This window comes from Haliotis rubra, unplaced genomic scaffold (genome assembly GCF_003918875.1).
Source record: "Haliotis rubra isolate DU_JTF1 unplaced genomic scaffold, ASM391887v1 Scf442, whole genome shotgun sequence".
Classification (NCBI taxonomy): domain Eukaryota; kingdom Metazoa; phylum Mollusca; class Gastropoda; order Lepetellida; family Haliotidae; genus Haliotis; species Haliotis rubra.
Genome location: NW_025767127.1, coordinates 62929 through 73271, shown reverse-complemented (window position 1 = coordinate 73271; position 10343 = coordinate 62929). Strand labels below are relative to the sequence as shown.

At 39.9% G+C, this 10343-nt stretch overlaps 2 protein-coding genes across 2 annotated transcripts; one reads left to right on the top strand and one right to left on the bottom strand.

The window, feature by feature from the left end:
• Positions 1-8098: 8098 nt before the first annotated feature.
• On the bottom strand, positions 8099-9303 carry LOC124289464 (DNA-directed RNA polymerase II subunit RPB1-like). Its single transcript, XM_046726080.1, has 2 exons — positions 9265-9303; positions 8099-9178 (listed from the first exon to the last, which is right to left on the bottom strand). The coding sequence occupies exons 1-2, from the start codon at positions 9301-9303 to the stop codon at positions 8099-8101; spliced, it is 1119 nt and encodes a 372-aa protein (XP_046582036.1).
• A 132-nt stretch (positions 9304-9435) lies between these two features.
• LOC124289463 (keratin-associated protein 6-3-like) lies at positions 9436-9879 on the top strand. The gene is made up of 2 exons (XM_046726079.1): positions 9436-9508; positions 9743-9879. The coding sequence occupies exons 1-2, from the start codon at positions 9436-9438 to the stop codon at positions 9877-9879; spliced, it is 210 nt and encodes a 69-aa protein (XP_046582035.1).
• The last annotated feature ends 464 nt before the right edge of the window (positions 9880-10343 follow it).

The following is a 10343-nucleotide window of genomic DNA, read 5'->3' as shown; positions in this document are numbered from 1 at the left end:
ATAAAAGTAGTTTTTCTGCGCCTGAACATAGCGCTCAATGTAGCGGCAAGTGGTGTGGAGAGCTGAGGATACTGCATAAGAAATATAGTTTGTTCTGTTGAGGAGCCATATTTGTATAGTTTCAGACCGGGCATGGTATACAGTCACATGACCAGTTTAAACATTCTAAATTCAAATTGGAGTTAAAAAATGAATTATATAACTACCGCAGCACAGATTTTGTCTGGTGATTCATTATAAAGATTTGAATGTTAAACATTAATTCAAAATGCTTAATTTATTTTCTGAAACCGTAAGCTAAAGATAGTGGTATCCGAGCCAGAGGAATGCAGTGACACAATTTGACTAAAATGTCAACGTAATGCCTGGGGGTGTTTAGATATATAAAATAAACCCAGTTCGTGTTTTTTTGTATATTTAATAGTAGATCGTTGTCTTAGAATGGATATACTAAGTGTATTTGAATAACTATTTGAATCTCTACCGCGTCTCGACAAACATTGAAATTTTATCTGTCGCCGATTTCCTCTCGACCGTCTGCAATCTGTACCTGTCAATCAACGGCATTAAACGTTAACAAGATTACCTGGTCAGATGATTGCATCGGATAGAGGTGATCAGGTAGAATAGTTAGACAATAAACTCCCGCGATCGTGTTGTTTTAACACCTGTCATAGAGCTGTGATACAACAAACATTCAAGTGGTCATAAAACGGTCAAGGAAATGAAGGTGTTTTTGTAAACAACGGTGATCGTTTCTTCCAGCATGTCAGAACGAAAACATGTGTATTGTGTTTGAATAAATAATAAGTTTGAGGATACAGGATATCGATATCATCAGATAAGAAAACGATATTTATCAATTGGTTTAAACGTATTTATTCATTTGATCATGACGGGATTGGCAAACAAGCATAAAACATGCTTACATCAATGCCGCTCCCTAGTATCAATTACTGGGAAAGTGATATATCCTTCAAAAATAGATCAACTATATTTACAACTACAATGACAAAATATACATAAAGCTGTTATATATGACTGTGGACATTGATACACATACATACTGCTTTGAACTACAGAAACTTTGGAAGAACGGTTTCCCCTTACGTTCATTTGAACAATTACCACGATGCTTGTGAATAAACAAAACAATTAAGGTCAAAGAAGAAGAAGAAGATTTTTTATTTATTTATGTGTCACACAACGTACATTCTCAATAGATTAAAAATTAGACATATTCACAGGACGTTGTCCGACCAGAAATGGCATAAGAGACACTAAATTACAATAAAAAGTCTTTAAGAGCGCGAAAGCGCTAAATATAATTAAAATATATCACATAAGAGAGGTATAAGTACAATAGACACGGATATTTGTTTAAATTATTACATTATAAAAGTAGTTTTTCTGAGCCTAAATGTAGCGGCAAGTGGTGTGGAGAACTGAGGATACTGCATAAGAAATATAGTTTGTTCTGTTGAGGACAGATTAAGAAATTGTGGGGTAATTTCATTGGCTTTGAGCCATAACGTAGATCTGATATCTGAATAAATGGACATGAGGTTAGAAAAATCTGTTCTGAATTACCTACTTGGAAGGCTTATTGCAACATTTTTATAAAACATTTTGTTGTTTTTTAGTAAGTATTTTTATGTAGTTTTCAAAACTTTAAATGCGAAATATTAACCTTTATTGTCTGGTGACTGGGTTTCGATTTTCATGCTATTTGTATTGCTGCATGGGAAACTTCCCGCACTCAGCACAGCCCAAGCGTTCAAATTGTCCTGTTATACAAACTTTTGTTCCTAGCAAATGAAAACGAAAATGACGAAATGTTAATTAGTTTTACTTTTTAAACACCATGTATATTTCAGTGCCAAAATCTGCTTTTATATCTTGCAAAGAAGAAAACATATTTTATACGGATAGATTTTACACTGTATGTACCTATATAATTATTTATTATTTAGTATTTATAATGTATCAATACATTAGTCTCTCATAACCCTTAAAGGGTGGCTCACTTATATGCTATATTTTATAATTATATTTATATATGTATTTTATGTGAGGTGAGAATTTTATGTGAGGTGAGACTGAAATAAAATATCTGTCTGTCTGTCTGTTAAAAGTCTGTAAAATTGTTTTTAAAAACAAAACAATAAAAATTATACATAAAATTGAAATATATATTTAAATACTGAGACATTCAAAGTAGTGTTCACTACGCTATGTATTATGGAAGAAATGTTTGTCATTCAAATTCTTCAATTCTTTCTTATCGCAAATTAACTGACATATGTACATATTTATGTAAATAGTTTACGATCTCCTCGCCTGATGCTTCCAGTTCATTAAACGTTTAATAGCGTGTTTTTTATAAGACATGTAATGAAGCCTGACGGACGCCGTATATTCTAAACAGGCATATTCCGTCGGGACTGGACCTATGGTACGTACAGGTGACCGACTGTCTGACAGAGAACCCGTGTGCCAGTATTGTGATACAACACCACTGTGTTCAGGCTTCTTCTCTGTCAGCCATTCACTGTGTTAGATTGATGGCGCGGCTAGCCATTCTTGTTTTATTTACTGATATTTGCTTTTTGAATTTATTTGTGAGGAAATGAATGCCAAATATCTGACACTATTTGTTTGAAAGATGCACTGAATAAACATACAAAATATATCTTGAAAATAAGGAAGTATTATATATGACATGGGCATACAAAACATGTGTGGATGCAAATTGTGATTCTTTTTAAAACGTCTTTTACACCCAAAACAGAATAACAACTGCCTATAAATAAATTCTTCAGTGTCTTTTATTATATTGATATTTAAAACAACGTTAAACCTACCATATCTCTTTCGAAATTAGCCTTCTGGTCGTGAATTCGTTTTAGAATGCAAATTTAGCTTGTATATGCAAGGTAATTTTGACTGTTTCATATTTACAGTATAGTGAAATGATACAATCTTGCTACTCTGCACACTATGGTTTAAATAATGCACTAACATTACAATTGTTATCACTTTCGTTACTTGTTAAAACGAAATATGTTTAGTTCTAAATTAATTGACTCATTAAAATATAAGAACTGTACGAAATATATATTGTTCATATAAAAATACTGAGGTCACTTTTTATAATTTTATCATAATATTTGCCAAACCTCTTTTACTGCAGTATTTGTATATATTTACAGTGATAAGTAATTATAAGAATTATTTACAATGCTTTTTTCAGATACTTTTTATGGATATAGAAAAGATTTCTTTATTCATTGTAAGCTCGGGACACTTACATTCAGTGATACACAATGTTCATTAAGGTGCCACGTTTCGCAGAGTATAATGTTTTCTAGTCACACTTCAGAAGTATAATTACATAAAACATTGAATTCAACAAACAACACCAACTATTTGCAGGTGTTTTGAATTGATGACACATAATGCATATTTTACCGTGGTGTTTGTAATGAACAATGTGAGTAACAGCATATGCAAATGGAGACGACAGAAGTCTCACAATGAATATGAAATCATACTTAAAAATAAAAAGGTTTGGTTTCATTTGTAGGGTTACAATATTTCGATATCTGTGATAAGGTAGTATATGAGTATTGAGCCGGCCCGTGGATAAAGTTCACGACACGCCCCGTCACATCTACTCGTATTATCTGTTCTTGCTGCCTTGACTATGTTCATTTTTGAGTGCAAATATGGTTTAAACGTATTTGTATTTCTGAGGAAACGAGGATCGGTAAAGAAGAAAAATTGTAAGACAAACATACTGATTGGTTTAAACATAGTTTTATTTCGCAAAAAGCAGAAACCTGGAAAGGCGAACAAGCCTAGTGGCTTATATAAACGCCGCTCCAGTACATTGTTCAAATAACTGGATACATAAATGAAATAATTTGACAACAAAGGAATAATACAATAACATATATATGATTGAGTAACAAATATGTTCGTTGTGGTGTTCGTTATGCCTAGCAACGAAATGGGCTACCGCAGAAAATCACGTTATATAAAATTTGTGTTACACTGAATATATATGTTGAGAGGATAATCACTGGAAGCGGTTACTTATAGAACTGAACTGGTGTAATGAGTTAAGAATGTCACTATTAGTTGAGTTATCCAATGCGCCGTTACCGTATAAAGTAGTTTTAACATCGTATCCTTGAATGTAAAAATACACAGTTGTTCTTAAATTTTGATAGTTCCGACATGTAAAAAGGTAGTGTATAACGTCTTCGTTATAATAACCACATGGACACCTGGGTGTGTCCGATATATGTCGATTATATCTGTCTGCGTTTAGATCACTACAGCCGAGCTTATACTGATTGTATTTACGGGGTAATTTACGGAAATACAAATATACTTTAAACCAACCTTAGGATATAAAATGTAAGAATACGCTGATTCGTTTCGAAGTAATTTCTCTTTACTAATGTCTGAATCGTTGAAATTCTGAAATCGATCAAAGATTTCATCGCTAAAAGCCAACGTTTGCATAGTTATCACAATATAAATTTGAGATAAAACACTGATATTGTTGTACTGCATTCCTTTAGCCAAGACTGGACCAGCCTACCCACCTCAATTCTGGATTTACGTATTTATATTTATTCACCAGATGGAAGGTATTTTTCCACAGTGGCATCCATGTAAACACTCTTTTGTTTACCAATCATGATGGAATTTATGAATTATAAATATGTTTAAACCAGTTCGTTTGTGTGTCAGTGATATGTGTAATACTAGATAGTGTTCAGGGCATGTTTATATAATTATTGTGCCGGTAGCCTAATATACCGTATACCTCACTGAGCATACAAAGGGTAATTTAAGTAGTTTATTATATACTATCTCATTACATTCGAACAACCAAATGACAAATCGTGTTTGGTGTTGACATACTAACATCGATGAACTAGTCTCGTATCATTTAGCCTCTATTAGCATATTTGTGAATATTTTCAATTAAAAGTACAAAGATACATTAAAAAAAATATATTTGAACATTTGCTTTGAAATATTAATAATTTCCTGATAATTGTAACTATGGTTTCTGATAATAAGCTGTGTCTTTAATTAAGTTTTTTTAAACATGCTGCTGACAAGGTTACCTATACACCATTTGACACAATAATTGCACTTTTATCCCCTAATAAACTTGTTGTTTTATGTTTAACAAGATTAAGACAGCGATTACTACATGTCATATCACGTTCTAGACAGGATTAACATTAAGTACGGTTTCCGAGTATTCGCCTGGTAAGACAGTCGGACAGACAGACAAGCAACAAGACAGTTGTGACTTTTCATCGCCATTTCACAACAGTATGTTGATGTCATAACGCGGCTCCGTCATACATGAGTTGCACTGATTACGTCACACCTGGGCAACTCGCGGTCACCTGGCGACCTGTGGACTGTGACGATGTGGGACGCCAGGTATTGTTCCTTGATTACAGGTGGGATTGGATCAGAGACTAAGTGGGGTTTTATTGCCCGTTATGGATGGATTGGTTCAGTGTTTGTTGACGGTGTTTCTCGGTGTTTGATCGGACGAGGCTGCGGACGGTGCCGCGACATCATCAGTTGTCGATGTTCATTTAGTGTCATGAGTGGTCATGTACACATGTACAAGTGTCATGTCGGTTGTCTAGTGTCATATATATCATGTTTATGTCCCGACAGACATGATGGCTCAGCGAGTGTGATAACGGTGACTGATGAATTTAATAATTTACCTGTGACAAACAAAACAATAATGCCAGATAGCGGTTTGTTCTGTGGATGCAAAAACATAGAAGGATATTTGACATTTTAGAATGAATTTTAAACATTTTAATTGAATTAATTGAATTAACAATACTATAACTCAGTGATACCGGAATTAACGTGGATTTCAACAAATGCATATACATTATTTCTTTTAGAATATAAGAAAACCTAAATAAATAAACCAGAGTTTCAAATATGCAATTCCATCGTTTCTGACTCTGAAATACCTTTCGATCCAGTCCAATTCATTAATTCTATAATAAACACCTAACCACGATTAGACATAATGTTATATCTGTGCAAGATGTAACAGCATTTAACAAGAATAATGAAATTAGGATTTTAGATACTAATAATTCTTACACACACGATTAAGGAATTTTGAAATTGATTTTATATCTATCACACTAGTATTTTGTAGTTTCTTAAACTAAAACAGGTTTGGAAACTTAAGATATTTGTTTGTGTCAGAGTTCGATGACAGAGAAATCCAGAACACCTAAATACATAATGAAATAGCGACAAAACTCTTTTCCACATTAACGGAGCTCTGCTTGGACCAGAGTCGATTGTACAATTCCGACTGTATAATGTGTATGCTTGTATGATTAACACCATCCTCAGCAATATTACAGCTGTATGACAGCGGTCTGTACATAATCAAATCTGGACCAGACAACCCAGTGACTGACATCATGAGACACGATGACAGAGCATGTATTTATGAATCACTATCAAATAGTGACGGCATCAGGTGTTCGCGAAAGGGTGAGCGTAACCTGCTCACAGTTTAAATACATGTGGTTTAAACATATCTTTTTCATGAAAAAGCAACGACAGAATTTTCATGAACTGGATTGGTCAACAAGCTCAATAGAACATTAAGTACATGTAAAGGGAAGTCAGTTGTTCACCTGAAATACACATCTCCGGAAGCATTTGAATTACACTATCAACATGGCGGAGTTCCCTGGAAATGTTCAGCCATCGATAGGTTGTAAAGTGTGACATAGACGAAACACAGTGTATAGGTTTTTCATGAGTAATGCACCTCTATTTTTAGCATGGATCTCCACTGTATTTTGGACGAGTATAACATGTCAGATCCATTAATTTATTGATTCACTCCATCTTCACTGAATGCTTCACAATTACACTGAATGTATGATTTTGGAAGACATAATACAATTAGGAAGGTATCATTTAATTATATCAAATGATAGAATGTATATTGATATGCATGATTATGTTTTTCATGGATTTATCCGATTTATTGCTCTACTTTCACCGTTATCATAATATTTGCATCGGAAATGTATTTGAACAGGCTTAGTGCTATTCAGGTTTTAGGTATATATAGTTTATATTGTTTATGCAACTAATGTTTATAGACTTTCAACAATATGTAACTTTCCACTTGCTACTTTAATGAATGTGAATGAATTCATCCGGTTATTAAAAAAAAAATCATCTCATACCTACGTGTAAAATTCACATGTCAATATTATGAATTTAAAAGCAATAATAAAAATACTCCTAAAATACTGTATGAAAATAAGGCAGAGAGGTTTTATGGATGTCACCTTGTTTATTATAAGGATCATAACGTTTAGGTGCATGAACTTCTTAGTAAACTACTGTACATTTTTATATTGTGTGAATTTATGCGAAGCAAAATATGATAAACATATGTATATAAAGTCGGTGGCTTTTTCGCTATGGTGTATCCTGGTTTGTATATGCATTTGTATGTTCATTTAAACATATTGTATGTTTTTATAATGCGGTTCTGTTATACTTTGAATCCTAGTGTTAAAATGATGTGGATATGTAATTATATTTGAGAATCACATTTGAGAATTAATTTTTGTTAAACGAACAGTGAGATAAGCGCTATGAGGCGGCTGCAGATCCAGCCGGTGCCCGCCGTGTCTCACCTCGTGCTGCACGTGAAGCACCTGTCATGTAGATGTCGATATACATGTCACCTGTCTGGGAATGATATGAGCACGCGGTAATGACTACAAGCCCGTGTTTTACAGCTCTCCACATTTATTGCCTCTCGTGAGTGTTTGACATCTTGGTTGTACCACACGGTGTTGCAGTCAAGGAGATTCGGGCCTGGGAACCTGGGGATGTGGGGCTGGGAACCCGAGGGTGGGGTCGGTCTCCTTTGTGTATGGGGCTGGTAATCTGGGGGTTTGGTGATGGTAACCTGGTTATGTGGGGCTGGTAACTTGGAGGCGTGGGGCTGATAACGTGGATGTGCGGGGTCGGTTACCATTGTGTGTTAGGCCGGTAACCTGGGGATGTGGAGCTGGTAACCCGGGATTTGTGGGCAGGTAACCTGGGGATGTGGAGCTGGTAACCCGGGATTTGTGGGCAGGTAACCTGGGGATGTGGAGCTGGTAACCCGGGATTTGTGGGCAGGTAACCTGGGGATGTGGAGCTGATAACCCGGGATTTGGGGGCAGGTAACCTGGGGATGTGGAGCTGGTAACCCGGGATTGGGGGGCAGGTAACCTAGGGATGTGGAGCTGGTAACCCGGGATTTGGGGGCAGGTAACCTGGGGATGTGGAGCTGGTAACCCGGGATTTGGGGCAGGTAACCTGGGGATGTGGAGCTGGTAACCAGGGATTGGGGGCAGGTAACCTGGGGATGTGGAGCTGGTAACCTGGGATTGGGGGCAGGTAACCTGGGGATGTGGAGCTGGTAACCCGGGATTTGGGGGCAGGTAACCTGGGGATGTGGAGCTGGTAACCCAGGATTTGGGGCAGGTAACCTGGGGATGCCGGGATTTGGGGGCAGGTAACCTGGGGATGTGGAGCTGGTAACCCGGGATTTGGGGCAGGTAACCTGGGGATGTGGAGCTGGTAACCCGGGATTTGGGGGCAGGTAACCTGGGATGTGGAGCTGGTAACCCGGGATTGGGGGCAGGTAACCTGGGGATGTGGGAGATGGGTAACCTGGGGATTTTGGGGCAGGCAACCTGGGATGCTGATTACCCGGATTTGGGGCAGGTAACCTGGGGATGTGGAGCTGGTAACCCGGGATTGGGGGCAGGTAACCTGGGGATGTGGAGCTGGTAACCCGGGATTGGGGGCAGGTAACCTGGGGATGTGGAGCTGGTAACCCGGGATTGGGGGCAGGTAACCTGGGGATGTGGAGCTGGTAACCCGGGATTGGGGCAGGTAACCTGGGGATGTGGAGCTGGTAACCCGGGATTGGGGGCAGGTAACCTGGGGATGTGGAGCTGGTAACCCGGGATTGGGGGCAGGTAACCTGGGGATGTGGAGCTGGTAACCCGGGATTTGGGGGCAGGTAACCTGGGGATGTGGAGCTGGTAACCCGGGATTGGGGGCAGGTAACCTGGGGATGTGGAGCTGGTAACCCGGGATTGGGGGCTAGGTAACCTGGGGATGTGGAGCTGGTAACCCGGGATTGGGGCAGGTAACCTGGGGATGTGGAGCTGGTAACCCGGGATTTGGGGGCATAACCTGGGATGTGGAGCTGGTAACCCGGGATTTGGGGCAGGTAACCTGGGATGTGGAGCTGATTACCCGGGGGGGCAGGTAACCTGGGGATGTGGAGCTGGTAACCTGGGATTTGGGGGCAGGTAACCTGGGATGTGGGCTGATTACCCGGGATTTGGGGCAGGTAACCTGGGATGTGGAGCTGGTAACCCGGGATTTGGGGCAGGTAACCTGGGGATGTGGAGCTGGTAACCCGGGATTTGGGGCAGGTAACCTGGGGATGTGGAGCTGGTAACCCGGGATTTGGGGGCAGGTAACCTGGGGATGTGGAGCTGATTACCCGGGATTTGGGGGCAGGTAACCTGGGATGTGGAGCTGGTAACCCGGGATTGGGGCAGGTAACCTGGGATGTGGAGATGGTAACCTGGGATTTTGGGGCAGGTAACCTGGGGATGTGGAGCTGATTACCCTTCGGGATTTGGGGCAGGTAACCTGGGATGTGGAGCTGGTAACCCGGGATTGGGGCAGGTAACCTGGGGATGTGGAGCTGGTAACCCGGGATTGGGGGCAGGTAACCTGGGGATGTGGAGCTGGTAACCCGGGATTGGGGGCAGGTAACCTGGGGATGTGGAGCTGATTACCCGGGATTTGGGGGCAGGTAACCTGGGGATGTGGAGCTGGTAACCCGGGATTGGGGGCAGGTAACCTGGGGATGTGGAGCTGGTAACCCGGGATTGGGGGCAGGTAACCTGGGGATGTGGAGCTGGTTACCCGGGATTTGGGGCAGGTAACCTGGGGATGTGGAGCTGGTAACCCGGGATTGGGGGGCAGGTAACCTGGGGATGTGGAGCTGGTAACCTGGGGATGTGGCGATGGTAACGCGTTTGTGAGTGGCCGGTAACTTGAGTGTGTTGGCCTGGTAGCCTGTGGGTGTTCGACTGGGAACACGGGAGTTTGGGGCTGGTATCCAGAGGGTGTGGGGATGGTAACTTGTAATATGGTGAAGGGCCGATAAATTGAGTGTGTTGGCCTGCTAACCTGTGGGTGTATGACTGGGAACC